Source organism: Cervus elaphus, chromosome 15 (genome assembly GCF_910594005.1).
Source record: "Cervus elaphus chromosome 15, mCerEla1.1, whole genome shotgun sequence".
In the NCBI taxonomy this organism is placed as follows: domain Eukaryota; kingdom Metazoa; phylum Chordata; class Mammalia; order Artiodactyla; family Cervidae; genus Cervus; species Cervus elaphus.
The window spans coordinates 27650267-27669458 of NC_057829.1; the positions used below are offsets into that span (position 1 = coordinate 27650267).

The window sequence follows — 19192 nt, forward strand, 5'->3', positions numbered from 1 at the left end:
GAGGTGGGGGGCCCTCACACCCTCCCTGCCACAGCCCAAGATGATGCAATGCCCCCAACACTGGCTCACTGAAAGAATCCCACAAGGAAGAGAAAGTTGCGCAAAGAAACATAAGGTAACAGAAGTTGAGACACACATCCCCACCCAGGAAAGCGGCATGGGTCACCCAGCAGTGGCCGCCCAGCTGGGAGCCAACGCCCAGGGTGGTTTGAGAAGAGCTCTGCCAGGCCCTGATGAAGAACCAGGCCAGGCTCCAGCCAAGGCAGAAGGAGCCCGGGGACAAGAGGCCTTGTGCAAGAATCCAACAGGCCTTGTGCAATCCCTCGGGTGACCGATTTCTTATGAACCTGACCCTGTCACAAGGGAACTGAAGGCAAAAGCAAGAAAGTGGAAGCAAAGAACACTGGAGAACATCCCCTGCCACCCATCACTCCTCAGAGACGAAAGTGCAGTGAGCCCTGCTTTTGCTGGTGACCCCAAGTAAGCCTTACTGCACCCCCATCCTAACTCTGAAGATGAAGCAGAGAGCTGAGCAGCGAGGCGCCAGTTAGACCAGAGCCTCCCTCCCCTCGGCGTCACACCCCGAGAGCGCAGGCACAGGCCTGGCAGGCGGGCCCAGAGCAGTTACTCACGTTGCACAGGGCTGCCGACTCCATGTTCTGGCACCAGTAGCTCGGGCCCCAGACACACTTTTCAGTTCCCAAAAGCGGCTTGCGGGCTGCTGGGCAGGCTCCAATCTTCTATATGGTCAAGAGGAGGAGAAAGTATTAGATCTGCTCAGCTATTCCTTTGCAAAGCAGAGATTATCAGCTGCTAGAAGCAGCTAGAATCAAAGCTCTAATAAGCACTTTCCCAAAAAGGCAAGGTTGCTCGGTAAAGTGGTGGGACCTGGATGTCTGACTCTCCCACATACTGTCCCCAGACTCTGCCTCCAGCCCCATATTTGAAAGGAACCCTTCCAGGGTCCACACAGCACTCCCCCGCCAGGCGGCACTGCCCAGGAAACTACCAGCCTAGCACATGGCTTACCAAGCACACGAAGGAAGGGTCCATCACCTCCACCAGGATTTCTATCAGCACCGGCTCATACTCCGTCACAAACTGGTCACACTGTCGGGGAAACAGCAGTGCAGGTCTGGGTGAGTGCAGGCGGAGCGCGGGCAGACGAGGAGGGGCACTCTACATGCTCTCTACCAGAACTCCTGGCCTTGCCAGCCTCCCAGCCTCCCTGCCCAGGTGCACTACCTACCCACACCTGCTCATTTTCCTGCCGGTGGCTCCACTGGAGTCCACAGAGCACCTTTAAGAAAATCTCAGTGGACTCCATGCCAGAGGCAGAAATGGCAAAACTTCACCCAGAGGTAGAGTCGACGAGCACTCAGCTCCCACACTCCCCCAGCAGGTGCTGACATTTGGGCCGAAAGCAGCCCATGGCGTACCTGCTTCTCGTACTGGTCCGGCAGGAAGCTGCAGCCTTTCTCGAGGGCAGCCAGGATCTGCTCCTTGGTGCTGTTCTTCTCCAGGCTGCGGTCCAAATAGCCCACAAGCTTCTTGCACACCTCGCAGAAGCCACCGTCCTTCCTCGGCGTCAGGCGGACTACACGAGAGAGCCCAGGCTCAGTGCCGGCGAGGCCCTCCCTTGCCCAGGAGGGGCCGCCCGGCCTCACCCGCCCCGGGCTCACCCGCCACGGCCGGCAGCCCCCGGCTGGAGCAGAGGTGCAGCATGCTGCACACCAGCTCGGGGCTCGCCTCCTGCAAGAGGATGGACAGGATGGCGCTGCCGTAGGTGTCCACCACCTCCTGGCACTGCTCAGCTAAGGATGCAGGCAGCTTCGAGCACACTTTGTCCAAAGCGTGGATTATTTCTTCCTGAAACACAAGGGGAGAGGCTCAGTGAGAAGATGGGAGGCTGCATGGGGGCGAAGAGACTCTGAAAATGCTGATGTGACCAGGAAACCAGCCAACACGCAAGGTGCTGCTTCCCCCCGCAAAGGCTAGAGCTCACAGCAGGGCAGGTGCCTCCTCCAGCCCCAGCCCAGAGCGACCTGCTGGTGGGGAGCGGGTGTTTCGACCTCCAGGCTGGTGTCCCTCACCCGCCAGGGCCAAGCCCAGGTCTGCTGGTCCTCCCACGAGGCCGTTCTGGCTCCAGGGCCAAGAGAGGTTGTCCCTCTGCCATGGCAGATGTCCCCAGATCCACGTACCTCAGTCCTGTTGTTGTCAATCAGCTTGACCACCTCCTTCACCACATACTCGCACACCTCGCAGTAAATGTCAGCCTTCGCGGGGGCTGGGTCCTTCTGTTAAAAGGGCAGGAGAAGAACACTGACACCAAGAGCCTCGCCTCACCCCTTGGTCCTGCTCCCCTAATGGGGGCCGAGGCCAGGACGGGCTAGCGTCGCCCAGAAGCCACCTTCTGCTGCTTTCAGAACAGGGTGTGGCTTCTTCCTAGTATCTGAGCCCTGGCCCCTGCTGTTCGTATATGGTGGGAAATCCGGCCCTTTCCCTAATCCTCCACCTCCCACCCAAAACTACGAAGAGAAGCAATGAAACTGTCCCCCAACCCTGGAGAGCTGTCCATTCAACATCTGTTTGGTTCAAACCACCTCATCATTCAGCATTCATTCTGGGGAGATGAATGAGACAGTAGCAGCAGAGGAATTCTACTATTTAGAAGACAGTTTTAAACACATCTGAGATCATCTCTTGACTTTCAAGTCTCAGCACCTGAAATTTCTTTTCTAGAGCCTATCTTTGATAAAACCATGTTCAACAGAACTTTCCATGACAACCTTCTCTAGTTGTACCATCCAGTAGAGCAGCCACTGGCCGTGTGTCTACTGAGCACCTGAAATGTGGCCAGCAACTAAGGAACTGGATTTTGTTTTTAAATTTAAGTACCACATATGTCTAAGAGTACAAGCTATACCTCTCCATTTTGTCTGGCCACTAGGCCACTAATCCAGTCAGAGAGATGGGCCGCAGCCTCTGAGCATCTGGACTGGGCAGGAGTGGGAGGAGCAGTCAGACACCTAATCCATGCGTGGTCCACACAGGGCACATGCTGAGATTGCCGGAGGAGACAAGACCGCTAAAGTCAAGCAACACTGACACGGAAAGTTCCAGAACAAGAAGTGCACACACGTGCCATGTGGTGAGACACCACACTCCTGGGTGCTCCTTGAACACAAGGATGATTCTGTTCACTGTTGACGAACTACTGTGGGCCTCAATCTCTAAAACACTATCTCACCCATAAGAAGTGCTGAACAGAAGTCAAGTATGGAATGAAGGAGATCTTTACCAAGTGCAGGATGCTAAGGAAACAAAACAACACGAGGAGCAACACCCAGAGAAGCTCCTGCACTAACCCTGGGAGTGTTCTGGGAACATCGAGTTGGGACCATGGCTACAGTGTGGGGAAAGATGTGGGAGCGGCCACAGAAAGCACATCAGAAAGGTTTGGTTGGAGCCAGGCACTGAAAGGAGAAGGCAATGGCACCCCACTCCAGTCCTCTCGCCTGAAAAATCCCATGGACGGAGGAGCCTGGGGGGCTGCAGTCCATGGGGTCGCTAAGAGTCGGACACGACTGAGCGACTTCACTTTCACGCACTGGAGAAGGAAATGGCAACCCACTCCATTGTTCTTGCCTGGAGAATCCCAGCGACGGGGGAGCCTGGTAGGCTGCCGTCCATGGGGTCGCACAGAGTCGGACACGACTGAAGTGACTTAGCAGCAGCAGGCACTGAAAAATGACCTTGAATGGTGTGCTAAAAACACAGACTTGATCCCATGAGCACTAGGGAGTATAACTCAGGAAAGAAACATATGACAATGAGGGTGCTGCATTAGTTTAGGGGAATGCTGTAAACTAATGGGCTCAAACGCAAGTAACCTCAGAAACCAAGCAGGGAACCACAGGCGTGTGTGCTGTGTAGGGCGTGACAACATGGAGTGGCGGGGCATCATAAACCAATGGCACCAGGTACCTTGATGGGCTCCACCAGCTCCAGGGCGGGGATGACGTTCTCCGAGACCACATCAGCAGGGACCAGGGTCTTCATGGGCATCTCCTTCACCTCGTCACAGAAGCCGACCAGCACACAGATCTCCTTGGGTTGCTGAAAAGAGCACAGAAGCAGCTGTTAGGAAGCAGGCACGCACTCCCCACACACACTGGCCCACGCTCTACACACAAAGGTCAGGGTGCCGGAGGAACATCCTAGACCCAGCGTCAAAGCTTGGTCAGGCAAAAAGGCTCATTCAATCTAAGGGGCTGGTGCAAATACAGATGTACCAAGGAGGCCATGCAAAGCTTTGAAGGGAGATTAGCACCCAATGTCGCTCCAGCCAGGGAGCACCCAGGGAAGCACGACTCCCGGCAAGCACCTTTCACCGGCAAGCAAATCCTCTCCAGGGCCACCTGGTCTGTTCTAGCACCTGTTTTCCCATTGAGCAGGCTCGCTCTCAGGCGGAAGTAAGCTATATGTTCTTTCCGGAGGAAGAACCAGCATGCCCATGACCTAACAAAGCCCCAAGTGATACAAATAAACCATACCGGATCTTTCAGTGGCAGGACCATTAAAATGATGCATTAAGGGGAAACACTGACTTTATTTATAAAATCACAGTCTGTGTTTAAAATGGCACACACACAGCACACACCAAAGCCCAGTTTCCCCAAGTGATGAACCTGTTCGAGTCAGAAGATCCGCAGATTGATCCCCTTCCCCTCCAGACACCAAACCGCAGAGAACTAGAGTTTGGACAACACCTTGACCATTTCACTATGAAGGTGGCCAAGAGCAAGTGAAGTATACATGCTGGGTATACTTTGTAAACAAATGCACTCAGCAACTCACTCTGGCCTGATGGCATCTGCCTCCCACCACCAAACCATAAAGCAGCGAGAAGAAGATTGTAGAAACAAGCCCTGTTAATGGGAGACAGCGAGCCCACTGCCACGGCTCATGGTATCCTATCTCTGACAGGCTTTAAGAATGGGGGGGAAAATGAGAAAAGGGTTGGAGACAGAGCAAGCTTTTTAGAAAAAAGACCAAGATCAGGAGCTGTGGCTGCTTTGTCTCTGACCAGTTTTGCTATACTAACTCCTTGAGGAGGCCTAGGTGAAAATTCAGATATTTCAACCAAGGTGCTCTCCCATTAGACTCCATAATACCTTTGAAAATCTTGAATTCTAGAACTAGATGAGGGCAGTGCTCAGTACAACCCTGAAAGGGCGCTGGTTCAGTAAGTCCAGTCAGGGGGCTCGGTCCCCAGGTTTTGCCACCAGTGGCCTTGCTCTCAAGCTGTCTCATGTGGCTCCAGAACCCAAAGGACCCCATCACCCGGAGGGGCAGAAGCTATAATCAAGAGATTGTTTCCAATTCTCTGGATCCAACAGACAGGGGAACAGTCTGCTCGCTATTTGCAAATGACCCACTCATGCAGCAGAAGCATTTCTGGGCTGATGGAAAACATGCCTGTAACATGCAACGCTCTCCTGAGTCCTGACAGAAACAAGGTGTCCCCCTGGGGTCAGGCCTGCACTGCGGAGAGCAGTGACCGCAGGCCGCCCATGGTTCCCACCCACTGGTGGCCTGCGCGTGGCCGGCTCCTCCCTGATTCTGACCAGAGCAAAGGCTCTGCAGGCTTCCTTTTCTTGTCCCCCGGAGGGGAAATGAAACCCCTGACCCCTCCAGTGCTGAATCACACAGGAGAGATGTAGACTCTCCCCCTGCAGCCGATTTATTAACAGAGAGAGGGAGCCTACCTGTCACAATCATTCCTTGTATCTGTCAGAGCTGATTATGCCATACAAAAAAAGATGAGCAAAATAACTACAAGAAGCAGCAAACCACTACTACAAGCAAATTCCCATCACATACCTGATCCTGCTGTTGAACAAAAAAAAACAGGAAATCGGAGATGAAAATAAGAGAAAGGAAAGGACACAACAGTTAAGAAAAAATTAAAACAACAATAATCAAGCAGTTAACTAGGTGTAAAAACATCTGTCACCAGAAGTTTAGGGGAAATGCCCTTTCAGGCATCTTATCAACAACCTACCTTGCTCCTACTACTGCTTGCATATGGGGGCCTGAAAGCTGCCCTCCCTTCAAGAGTCAGACCACGCTGTCCAGCCTATCTGCACACCGTTCCCTTGCCCCTGACACCGAGTCAGAACCCTGAGCGGCAAGTCCCCGGAGAGCACCAGTTATGAAGGGCTCTTCTCACTCAGAAGCCAAGCCCACCTCGCCTGCAAGGCCCTCACCTCAGGCTGGTGATGAGCAGCCAGGAACAAGACACAGGGCTGCTCAAATCAGAGCACTGTCTTAGAACATCAAATACACCCGGAGGTGACGGAGGTGAGGGACACCGGAGGTGAGGTCACGGAGCCCTGGCCCAGGTCTCAGGGCAGACTGCCCCCAGGTGGCCAAATGCCAGCCTGGAAGGCTGGTCTGCCAATGCAGGTATACCTCATTTTGTTGAGCTTCACAGATTATACAAATTAAAGGTTTGGGACAACCTTGCTTCAAAAGCAAGTCTATTGACCCCCCCGCGCTGTTCCACTTGCTCACTGCATGTCTGCGTGTCATATTTTGGTAATTCCTGCAGTATTTCAAATTTTTCATCTTAGTAGTTAGTTAGTTAAGGTGATCTGTGTGATCAATAATCTTTACTACTATGACTCACTATGGCTTCAATGATAGTATTTCTTAGGAATAAAGTAGTTTTATTTAAGGTATATACATTGTTTCTTTAAACCTAATGCTACTGCAGACTTCACAGAGTGTGGTACAAATGTAACTTTCATACAACTGGAAAGCCAAAAAATTCCTTTGACTCATTTTATAGTTGTATGATTCACTATACTGCAGTGGTCTGAAACTAAACCTGTGGAATCTTCGAGGTAAGCCTGTGTACCAAAAGCCCTGCCCTTTATTCAGCAATTCCAGTCTTACTTACCAGTTACCTATCTTGAGGGAAAAAAACAGGGATGTGCATGTCTATCTCTTTGGCTCTACGGATGTTCATCATACTTTTTATCCTAAGAGCAACCTGAAAACAACCTTAACACCAGCCATAAGGAATTTTATCTATACAATGGAATATTATGCAGCCATTTAGCAATCGTACATGCAGAATATTTAATGACTAAGACAAGTTAAGCAAAAAATGCAAAAATATGGGTAATTATCCCTATTTCCAAATATGTCTATGCAGCATGATTTTTAAAAATAATAAAAGTATTTTGTTAGCTACGATGAAGCATTTAACTAGACCAGGTCACATCAAAGGCTTATTTTTTCCTGCTTTAGCAGCATGTCTTTGTATGCAAAAGCCCTTTGCCTTTAAGCTATTTTTAGAACAAGGCAGGGTGTGAGTAATATTTCCACAAAAATTCTATTGTGCCTGATGGAACCCCTGAGTGGTCAGATCAGGGCCAGAGAGTAACTCACTTAGACTTTACAGGCCCTAAGTTCTCAACTACTCAACCCTACTATTATAGTGCAAATATGGGTATTACTATATTCCATTAAAACTACTGGGCCATAGCTTTCTGATCCCTGGTAGGAGAACAAACTTAAGAATTGTAGGCCAATCTCAACGTAGTTAGGAAATTAGCATGACAGAGAGAAAAGCAGTATTAAATACACCCCCCCCCCCAGCCACTGTGGATTAGATCCCAGGAGGCCAGGGCATCCTAGGGTGCCTTCAGACCACCCTGCTCTGTACAGATTCCTGCATGGAGCTAGCTGGCTTCCCTCTACACAATGGATGTTTTCTACCTCTAATAATGGAGGACCACCCCCAACCACCTGGATGTATCAGAAGCAAGTGCAGCGGTTACGGGCTCAAGCAGCAGTCACAGGCGACACTGCTGCAGAGCGAGACCAAGTATGGGAGGCGGGTTCTGCCCGCTCAGAACTCAGGCTACAACAGAGCAACCCTCAGGCCTGGCCGAGCTACAGAGCAGACTATTCCCATGGGTCCCAGAATGAAAGCCAGATACCAGAAATCTGATGGCCGGCTCACAGACACAGAGGCAAACAAACCGCCGGGAAGCCACCAAGGCAGTCCCAAGGGTCGGGCTGCTTCCGCCTTTCCCCAGCCCGGGCAACGCAAGGGGGAGGTACTAAACTGTAAGTGGTCAAAGAGGGCTCCTTTTGGTTTAATTCAGTACTCAAAGGTAAAAAAGGGAAAATAAACTGTACAATTTTCAAAATCCTAGAAATCACAGCCTGAGACAAAGAGAAACAATAACAAGGAGCTTCCCCCACGACCTACCATATGCATCACCATTTGGATAGCAATTTCCGAATACTGGTTGATGTAGTTCTTGCACTGGGGAGACAGAAACAGACTTTTAGTAAAACACTACTACCACAATACACCGACACTCCAGCCTTTCCAACAGTGTCAATACGCAAATATCAAGGCACGTTTCCAAGAGCAGAATCATAAATGTCTGTTCTGGGCAGTCTCAATAAGACAAAAAATGGCAAAGTGTTTTGAAAATGTTTTCCAAAGGCCCGTAGAGATGAGGTCCTCCAATCTCCTTTTATGGCCCTTGCTTTCTCCAAGGTCACACAGCAACTACTCAGGGACAATTTAGGGCAACTGTGAGATACACTGATCAATTTGAGATTACTTCCCAAATTCATTCACACATTCTTAGACGGGATTATGAAGTTCAAATCTAGTATAATCCAGTTAAGTTATAATGATTTTCATAAATATCTAGGTATTTCTTGCAGACCCTCTGGTCATGACTGTGAAGTGTCTATAAGAAAATGGAGGGTGATATAACAGCCCTCAGAGAGGTTAGCCTGGGGAAGCCAACTGACACAGCAAATATACAAAAACACTTCAATGAGGCTAAAAGAATTCCAGGTTTAAGTGGACAGAAAGGGACCGTTAGCTTCCAGAGCTCCACCCAGAAAGGCTGCTCTAGAACCCAGACCCGAGAGTCCACGTCTAGCAGAGGTTTAGTTTCCTAGTTGTCAGGCATTAAATAGCATTTTGGTTTTAGATGTCAATCTCATGAGTGTGGTTAATGTGAACAGGGTCCAAGAAATAAAACCCTTGTGGAGCTAACAGAATTTCTGAGTCCACAGGACCAACATTCTCCAGAGTTAAAGAAGGGGTGCCAGGCGAGCCTCCTGCCAGCCAGGGGCCTGAGCTTCCCCCAGGGAACCGCCCTGCTGGTGGCAGGGACAGCCACAGTTAGAATTACGAATATACGACAGCCCAACCTTTCAAACCAGGGTTCTACGTGGCTCTCTTCTTGTTCCTCACATACGTGGCAACTGAGAGAAAAGAAGAACAATCTCTTCCTCAGGGCCCTTAAGTGGAACCTGAAGTGGCACCCCAGAAGTTAACTCTCTTGGCTGTCCCACTTTTGTCTCCAGAGCCCAGCTCCCTGGCCCAGAACATCCTGCAATGCAGGAGGCAAAGCTCACCATGTCAGACATGCCGGGCCCCAGGCGGTCGCACTCCTCCTTAGCGTGGTCCACCAAGGCCTCGACAAAGGTGGAGTTGGTCCTCAGAGCTTCCTGGACGTCAGTTACCATTTGAATGCAGTCCTGGCAGACGTTCCCATTAGCCTAGACAGACGGGATGGTTAGGCCATACACCCTCCTTAAACAGCTCAGGGTATTCAGGTTCCTACATGTTCATACTATAGCACTAGAAATGAGTCCCTAAACAGTTCTTAATGTGCTTTTATAGACTCTAAAGTGACTGAAGTTTAAAATCATGTGGGCATTTATTACAGTGAAACTTAACAGGAAAGGGGGCGTGTTAAACATCCCAGTTCTTCAGAATCTCCGTGGCACAACCATCCGAAGGGTGGCTGGTGTAACTGTGGAGTCAGAACTGTACACTGCCCCTTCTGTGTCTCAGCTCCGGTTCCACCCCAACCCCAAACGGGGCCCTGGGCAGCCTGGCCCATTGCCTCACCTTCTTGGGCTGCGGCGTGCTATGGGAGCCGTCCTGAGGGTAGAGGAGGAGGGGGATGTTGGCCATGAAAGGAGCCACCACCTCAGCCATATCCAGCTCCGGGATCTGATTGGACTCAAGCTGTTTCTGGTGATTCAGCTCCGCCAGGTGCTTCTGAAGAGACTCGCAGAGGTTGAGAGCAGAGCACACCTCCCCGGGATGGCTCTGGGGGGAAAGAGGCCCAAATGGAAACCCTTGCCCCAGAAGGAAACAGACCACCTGGCACCTCAGCATTCTCCCTTTCCTTATCTCCTGGCTTGACTCACGTGCCCATGTCCAGCTCACAGGCAACTCACACTAAACCACCCAGCCCTCCGCAGCTCCATTTTAACAAATGGTTCTACCACCAGCCTCCCAGAGGCACCCGCCACAAACCTGGAAGGCATGACTAACTCTTCCATTGCCTGCAGTCCCGTCCACCAGCAAGTCTAGTCTGTTTATCCTCTAAGACAATGTGCAGCTCTCTGCCTCCCCTACCCACCTCACATCTCATACCTGACTGTCCCGCCAGCTTCCCCTCTTGCAACTCCCCATTGGTGGGACCCAGACCAACCCCCCTGAACAAGGATCCTGTCACTTCTCCGGTGAACCCCTCCCAGGGCTCCCCGCAGCACTGGCAATGCTGGAACATGGCCTGAGGTCTTGTGGTGACCCCTGCTTCCACACCAAAACTGTGGTCCCCACCCAGGACACCCCTGCCCTACTAGAGGTTTTTAGAGTCTTTCCAAATTCATGAACTTGGCTCCTTGTTCCTTGGGGAAAACCCAACCTATGACATGTGGTTTATGCAATAACAGATACTTATTGAATGAAAGTCGAAGGGAGGTGGGAGGGGGGTTCAGATGGGGAACACATGTAAATCCATGGCTGATTCATGTCAATGTATGGCAAAAACCACTACAATATTGTAAAGTAATTAGCCTCCAACTAATAAAAAATAAAGGAAAAAAAAAAAGTTGAGCATCCTTATGGCTGACATGGTTGACATCAAACCAACACCTATAACTGTATACCAACTTACATTCCCTCAATAATTCTATGAGTTCCCATATTTCCTATACCCTCCTCAACCCTTGAACATTACAAGCTGAGCGGTCTGCTGTGCCAAAGCCATTCTGGATGTTACAACTGTAGAAAAGATCTGTTGACAAAATCCCAATCTATCAATGAACTCTCCATCATGGTCACTGTAATCTGATCTGGAACCTCCCCTGGCTCCAAAATCCCAATCTATCCAGGAACTCTCCATCATGGTCACTGTAATCTGATCTGGAACCTCCCCTGGCTCCAGAGGTGCCCTAAAAAAAGAGGCTCTTCTCCATCACATACCATCTGTCCTTTAATCATGTCCAGGATGACTGGGAGGTATGAGTCGACAATCTCCTTGCAGGAGGCAGACATATTCGGCTTAGGCAGCCAGTCACAGGTCCTCTCCAAGTACATGAGGATCTCTTGCTAGAGAGGACAGAGGCAAGAGTCAGACCAGAATGGACTTCTTCTCCGCCAACGGGCTGAATGCAAGAGGCCCTCCAGCTCCAGGGGCCCTCAGGGAAGAGGCCATGGGAGAGGGATAGTGAGGAGCCGTGGCTGTTAGACCAGTGAGGCACAGAGCAGACGCGAGCACTATTCAAAACAGAGATGCTCAAACCTGCAGTCTCACAGGCACAGGGACCTCTGAGCAGAAATCACCAAAAATGAACCTAAAGGTTAACAGCATGTGATACAAAACCCCAGTTAACCATGGGCATTTAATGCTGAGCTCAGCAGTCAGCAAACTAGCACCCATGGCTTGTTTCTGTGTAGCCTGTAGCCAAGAATGGTTCTTACATTTCTAAAGGACAGGGGTGGGGGGATTGCGTGACAAACAGTCTGTGGCCCGTGGGACAATTACTTCCCACCTGGGCCTGGACCATTCCTAGTTGGACCTCGAGAATCACAGCTCTGTGAGGAACCGATGCACGGCCGCAGAGCCGCCACTCACACATGGTCACACACACACTGGCGGCAGCTCACCTCGGTGGCGTTGTCTTTCAACATGTTACCAGCTGCAGTGATGACATCTTTGCATATGTCGCAGGGAAGGGATTTCTAAGAGGAAAGAACACAAGAGAGCTCTGCATCTGTAGGACAAAACTCACATCACACACGGGTGAAAACCTCTGCGGCCTTTTTTCTCACTCCACCTAGCCAGGGCCACCTCTGACACGCCGGCACATGCCAGTCCCCCAACCTAGGTGAGAAGCACTGGACACCACAGGGGAGGATCAGAAGTGACCGACCACACTACTCTCTGCTTCCGTGGGCCGGAAACCCTCCTCCTGCACCCTCTACCCCTGAGCACCTCGCACAGTGCATCCGGAACCAGCCACATTTCGTATTCCTGCTCACAACACATCTGTGAGGAAACTGAGGCTCAAAATACATCAGCTGAAGGGGCTTCCCTGGTGGTCCAGTGGCTAAGACTCCATCCTCCCAAAGCAGGGGGGCCTGGGTTTGATCCCTGGTCAGGGCACTACATCCCACATGCCACAATCAAAGAGCTTGCATGCGTCCACTGAAGATCCTGCTTGCTGCGACTAAGACCGGGTACAGCCAAAGTAAATGAAGTGAAGTGAAAGTCACTCAACTGCGTCCGACTCTTTGCGACCGCATGGACTATACAGTCCCTGGAACTCTTCAGGCCAGAATACTGGAGTGGGTAGCCGTTCCCTTCTCCAGGGGATCTTCCCAACCCAGAGATCGAACCCAGTCTCCTGCACTGGTCTCCTGCATTGCAGGCGGATTCTTTTACCAGCTGAACCATGAGGGAAGCCAAAGTAAATAATTATTTTTAAAAACCAACTAGAAATCAGAGTAGCAAGAATCAGAGAAAATTGGTACTGTGATGCAGAGAGAGGAGAGGAAGGCGGGGAGACAAGGCCCAGCCAGACCTCTGCACATCACACCAGCACCACTGCCAGTACTTCATCTGCTGTCCACCTCCCGGGCTGGGCTGCACGCCAGCGGGGGCCACACGTCACCACTGCAGAGCTCAGAGATGGCCCAGGACCACGGAAAGTCTAGCCAGTCCTCAAAGCTTGTGGGGTGTTCCCTTCTGTATGTCAACTGATTTTCGACTCATGAAGAAGGAACTGACATATCTCAACTGAAACAGGTGAGATAAAGGAACACCTGTAAATTCAGCTGCATTTAGAGAAACTGCCTTGAACCTTCGGAACTAATCGGGCTAATCCCATGCATGGGGCCACTCAGGCATCCTGAATGAAAGCCTGCGAGGTTCAGGTGTCCACAAGACTGTCCTGTCAAGAGAGACAGACATCTAAAAAGTTCCCCTCATGACACATTAAACTTCAAAATAGGAAGTAGTATTAAAAACAAGACCAGAAGCAAATGAGAAACAAAATCTGAAATTTTGGCCACGGACGGCAGGTCAAGAGTGAATTCAGAAACTTAAAGGGCAGTGTTATTTACTTAATTCTTCTTCTCTTACTGAAGTACTAGGAGCCACTGACAAGTTTTAAGGCTTCAAGCTCCACACAGTCAAACCTGGCTTGTACCATGGGTGGAAGCACATCCCAGAGTCGGCTGACTCAGCCAGCAGAGCTTGGGCGTCTCCTGAGAAGGTTCAGATCGCGTGCAGTGCGCACTAGAGGTTTGTCATCTCAAGAGTATTCCCACATTAATGTGCTATATGTTTATCACTGTTCAGATGAAAAATCAGTGGCATCTTTTCCAGGTTGACCATAGCTGGAAATAAAATTCTTGACAGCTACCAAGCTCTAGGGTCTGAATCAATGATGTGCCTGTTTGAGAGGCAGAGAGAGAAAATACCAAAAGAGGGGGAAAAGATTTTCAGAAGCTCAGCTTCGGCTTTGAGTGAGTGACAAGGGCAGGGCTGTTACCCACGGTGCAGCCCCGGGAGTGGCGGCCACACCTCGTCTGGGGCAGAGGGGTCAGAGTGGGGGCCTCTCACCCTCTCTGTGCCTGGACACACCAAGTGACCGGGGGACGAGGCGCCTCCCCTCTCCAGCCCTCCAGCCCGCCCGGTGGGTACCCTGCCCCGCCACCACAGACAGGCCCTGCCTCCCCAGGGTCATCGGGAGGAGCAAACAAGAGGAGGCAGGAGAGCGCGCCTCGTCGAGGGCGGCAGTTCCAGACACTGAGGACGCTCACCACAGTCGGCTTGTTCCAGACGGTCTGCAGGCAGTGCTGCACGGCCCCGCAGTCCGACGCCGTCTTCACATTCTGACACCACACGGCCGAGCCTCTGGTACATTCCCTCAGGCCCAGGATGGGGCTGGCGAGAGCTGCAAGCAGAACCGGCGTGAGCACGTGGCCCCCTCCCACAAGGCCCGCCTCCCTCGCTCCCCCAGCACAGGGCCCCGGCATCCTGTGGGAACCTTAGGCCGCCCCCACCAGCTAAGCAGACACGCGTCTCACAGCCAAGGAGTGGCATGGTCACCTGCGTCCCGGGGTGGGGAGGGACGACCCATCTGGTTCACTGTTTTCCTCTGCCACTATTTTTAGAACAGTATCAGGCAACAGACCAGTCATTTTAATCTTTACAATCTTAAATTTCCACGAAGTAAAGAAACAAATCAAAAAATAAAAGACTGGCAGGTTTAAAAACAGAAGATTCAAACTTCTACAAAATAAAAAATAGCCAAAGCTTAAAAACTGTAATGAGACCACCAAGATTCATAGCCTATAAACCAATGGCTCTTGCGGTCTCAGTCAATCCTAAAGGAAATTAGTCCTGAATATTCATTGGAAGGACTGATGCTGGTATTTCTGGCCACCTGATGCGAAGAACTGACTCATTTTGAAAAGACCCTGATGCTGGGAAAGATTGAAGGCAGGAGGAGAAGGGGACGACAGAGGATGAGATGGCTGGACGGCATCACCAACTCAATGGACATGAGTTTGAGCACGCTTTGGGAGTTGGTGATGGACAGGGAGGCCCGGCGTGCTGCAGTTCCATGGGGTCACAAAGAGTCACACATGACTAAGCGACTGAACTGAATGTTGTAGTAGATAAGATCCTTTATAAATCAATTGGGTGAGTTTCTGCACATAAACAAGTCTACTAGCAAAAAACAAAACTGCATAGCCACCGAGATATCATAAAGTGTGTGTGTCCACTCGAAACCAGCTGCATGCATAGAGTTTCATCTATGGTGTCGCAAGGGAAGTACCTGCATGGAAGTCACAGACACAGAAATGGGATTAGCCAAAAGAAGAAAGATCTAAGTCACCTGGGACCAAAGAAATGCAGGTTAAAGTGAGAAGGTACTGTATTTCTAAATAGCTAAGGGGAAACAAAAACCTTGTCACAAAACAGTGACAAGTTTGTGGTGAAAATGCATTATTATAAGGCTGACAGCAGTGTGACTGGTCAGTACTTCTCAAAATATATTAATGCATTCTAAGAACTGGAGAGAAAAATTTCTCTTCAAAAGTCCACTTCTAATAAAACACTGTCAGGAAATACAGTAATTCAACAGGTAAAAGACAATATGCATAAACATATATAATATATAAAGCTAAATTTACAATACTAAAAAAAGGTAGATGTAATCTGAATGGTCAAAAAATCGGGGGAAACTAGTGATATTACCAAAATATGCAGCTGCTAAGTATACTTATAAAGATGATGTATGTCAAACAGAAAAAAATTCAAAAAGAATACGAAACTGGGGTTTCACAAAAATCAGAAAATAAAACAATGTGGTTGGCTAAATTACTTAATTCCCAATGGCATGTTGTGTGTGTGTGATTTTTAAACAACACTTTATAAACTGCCTGAGAGCGCTTGTGTGTTTCTTAAAACAGGTCTATGGTATTCCTTGATTCTGTAACTGAAAACCAGCAAGAGAACTCACATTCACACCTCACTAGGAAACTACAGGTTCTATCAGGGTGCACGTAGACGGACGACTGCCCAGGGGTCAAATTCCAGCATATATCACGAGAGGGCTGAACTAACTTCTATTGCAAACAGAAAACATTTGGTGGGGGTCTGAGAAGAAAACCCCAGAGCCATGAAACAAACAGATTTAGCAGCTCAGGCATCATGCTGCTTCACCCTATAAACGGAGAGCGGACCGGGTCAATTCTACAGACACCTCTCTCTCTCCCACCCCGGGCTACACAGTGAGGGTGGCAGGTGCTCTCCCTCCAGACGGAAGGAAATGCTGTTGCTCTAACACTTCACTAGCATTCAAGCCTAGTTACAGTTCCACAAACTATTCATGCAAAGATGGGAGTCGCCCATTACCAGAAAGCTCAAGTCAGATGACCTGTGCCCCTTCAGACACCAACAAATTCCTAATCTGCTGCCCAGATTACAGCCCTCTCTGACCTTTCGGAGCAAAACCATCACAACCCACAACCAGTTCATGAGCTCAACAGAACTGGCCGCGTGCCAAAAGCTGTTGGTTTGGTCTGGTCTCTGTGGGAAGATACATGCCAGGTGCGTAACAGCAGCGCTCTCCCAGACAGTGAGCCTTAACAGCCGAGCGAGCGAGGCTGGGCCTCCGCTGCGGGTGGGGGAGGCCGGAGCGGGGCAGACCCGAGGCTGAGGGCTCCGAGCAGCAGTGAGGGGGTCACAGAGACAGCCCCAGACCTGGCGGCGACCACCAGCACCTCCCACGCTCCTCCCAGGCACTGGTCTCCGGGTTCTCCTGAACGGTACCCACGAAGACACACTGCTTGCTTCCATCTCCACACAGGGAACAAAAATTATCAACAGGAGTCTGCAAAATGAGTCTCTGGGCAAAGGCACACACAGTGGTACAGAGAAGCCAGAAGGATGGACCTCAACAGATAAAAGCAGGGCCAGTGAACACCACTGCCTGCACAGGGCCCGACCACCACTCCCCATCCTTCCAGACACAGTCACGGACAACTGTCATTAGCTTCCATCCGGGATTATCTCCGACTGTCCCAGCTAGGAACTGACCGAAATCTATCAGGTTTCAGGAACACAAAGCACTATCACAGGCCCAAGCAGCAGGAATGCTTTGTAACTTGCTTAGTCCCTTAGGAACTTAAAGCAGTAACCACCTGCTACATAGACTTTGTAACTTGTTTACTCTCTTAGGAACTTGAAGCAATAACCACCTGCTATATACACTTTGTAACTTGTTTACTCCCCTTAGGAACTTAAAGTAGTAACCACAACTATAAAGACTTTGCTACTTGTTTTGGCCAAGCCATTCTAGACTAAAAAAGTAGCCCCTTTTATCTGATATTGGTCAAGCTACCAAGAACCCAAGGTCATTTCCCAATGCCAACAGTTACCGAGTAGTAACAAGCCTGCACCTCAGAACTAGAGACAAAAGGTATCCAAGGGAACCCATTTGGTAGACCTAAGAGGTCACCCAATCCAAGCCTAAGAGAACATGGGCACTGAGAAATGAAAACCGAAGTCCTAGCTCCTAGAAATTCAGTTCTCAGCTAGACATCCCCATTCACCTCCAACCTAAAGCCGAATTTACAAAGGTGCATGTTATTAAAATGGCCTGTGGTGGGATGACCTAAAACAACTGCGTTTTCTCAGGTTGGTAATGAGGCTGAAACAAGCCTGGTGATGCCAGCGAGCTACCTGCTGAGGTTTGGGGCTTATTTCAGGAGCTGGTCTCTTGGAACCAAACAGTGGGTCAGAACAAGTTTGGGACAAAGATCCTTTCCCCAGAAAATGCACTTGTTCACAAAACCCTCACACCCCTTCAAGGGGCTCTCAACAGCGCTGCACAGAGCAAGCTCTAGCAGGAAGCATGGGCTTTCTCCACAGAAGTGGGAGAACAGCTAAGATGAAGATGCAATCATTAACCCCACTGAGACAAGCACAGGGCCCTTGGGAGGGAGATCAAGGTGAAGACAGACAGACTCCTGGACCCCAGAGCAGAAGGGACAGACACTGCACTAACAGAATTCTGGCGCTGCAGGCCTGGGAGCAGCGAGGAGGATGCCAGACTGCCTGGGGCAGCCAGGAGCGGCTTCTTCAAAAATGAAAACTGAAGTGGCACCTGAAAGATGGTCTAAGGAAAGATGGGGTGTGTGTTGGGGGGGGTGGCACAGTGAGGGGGGGGAGCACTGCGCTTTCTCTCTGCAGGAGCCAGGCTGAAGCAGACCTCAGGTCCACCGGGAAGGGCTGCACTCCTACCTTCTGACGGGTCCTGCGGGCGATGACAGCACATGAGTGTCACCAGGTGGGAGGCGGGAGAAACGAGAGGGAGATGGGAGATCCGGATCACGGGCACCTAACGGAGTGCAGGGCTCAACCCAGAAAAGCCAAGCAGGAGCGGGAATGAAGGGGATGGCTGGACAAATAAAACCCTCTGGGTTGGGTTTAAATCTGCAGTCTGTGCAGCTGAAGAGAGAAGAGGGCAGCAAGAGCCAACAGCAGGAGGACGGAGGTGAGGGTCAGACCCCGGGACACAGGCAGGCAGAACACACGTGTGCGCCTACTTCCGGGGACAGCGAAGGGCGCGCTAGGGTTGGGGGGGCAGGCGGGAAGGGGACGCCCCTTGGAGACTGGAGGTGTTCAGCTGGGAAAGAGACTGCTTCCAGGATATGCACAGTTATCCTCACAGGTCAAGGACACCTTCCACCTCTGACGTGGGGGCAGACCTGCTCTGGGCAGTGGTTTCAGACCCCAGACCCCAGACCTCAGACCTCAGAGCAGTGGGGAGAGGTGAAGGGAAGCAGACCGCAGCTGAAGGTAAGAAACATTAACATCCACAGGACATAAAAAGGGAGTGGGCTGGCTCATTACATGATGAGCTTGCCAAGAGCAGGGGCAACCAAGGAAAGGAAATGCCCAACCTGTGAGGGATTCTGTGTAAGAGGGATCCTGAGTGCTGAGTGGGGGAGGGCCTCTAGGGGCTACAGGTCTTCACTCTCATAGTAACGAGGCAAATGACATTCAGTATTTACACATAACCAATGTTGAAATTACCCTAAACTACTTTCTTGGGTGTTATTTCTCAAAACATGTTCCCAGAAAAGCTTTCATCTCTATTTTGATCTTCCCACACTGCCCCCAAATACCAACTTCCTTCTCTGAGGCAACAGGGTGAACTCGAAGAAAGTTCTTAGAATGTCTGCCTGACCCCCTGGAGATTTCTGATTTAAGTCAGTCATATTAAGTAGGATCACTGCTCAGGGTGAGGCAAGCACTACACT

The 19192-nt window shown here is 50.5% G+C and overlaps 1 protein-coding gene across 3 annotated transcripts in view; it reads right to left on the bottom strand.

The window, feature by feature from the left end:
• LOC122708918 (prosaposin) overlaps positions 1-19192 on the bottom strand; it is a 33529-nt gene that overhangs the window by 1513 nt on the left and 12824 nt on the right. The window contains exons 2-14 of one of the 3 annotated variants that reach the window (XM_043925748.1): positions 14177-14310; positions 12017-12091; positions 11333-11458; positions 9965-10168; positions 9466-9609; positions 8291-8347; positions 5887-5892; positions 3988-4119; positions 2202-2297; positions 1683-1869; positions 1440-1597; positions 1030-1110; positions 633-740 (exon numbers count right to left, since the gene is read on the bottom strand). In XM_043925748.1, coding sequence (XP_043781683.1) covers positions 633-740; positions 1030-1110; positions 1440-1597; positions 1683-1869; positions 2202-2297; positions 3988-4119; positions 5887-5892; positions 8291-8347; positions 9466-9609; positions 9965-10168; positions 11333-11458; positions 12017-12091; positions 14177-14310 — 1508 coding nt within the window. Of the gene's footprint in view, positions 1-632; positions 741-1029; positions 1111-1439; positions 1598-1682; positions 1870-2201; positions 2298-3987; positions 4120-5886; positions 5896-8290; positions 8348-9465; positions 9610-9964; positions 10169-11332; positions 11459-12016; positions 12092-14176; positions 14311-19192 lie in introns of all 3 variants that reach the window. The other 2 variants (XM_043925747.1, XM_043925749.1) reach the window with 2 other exon arrangements.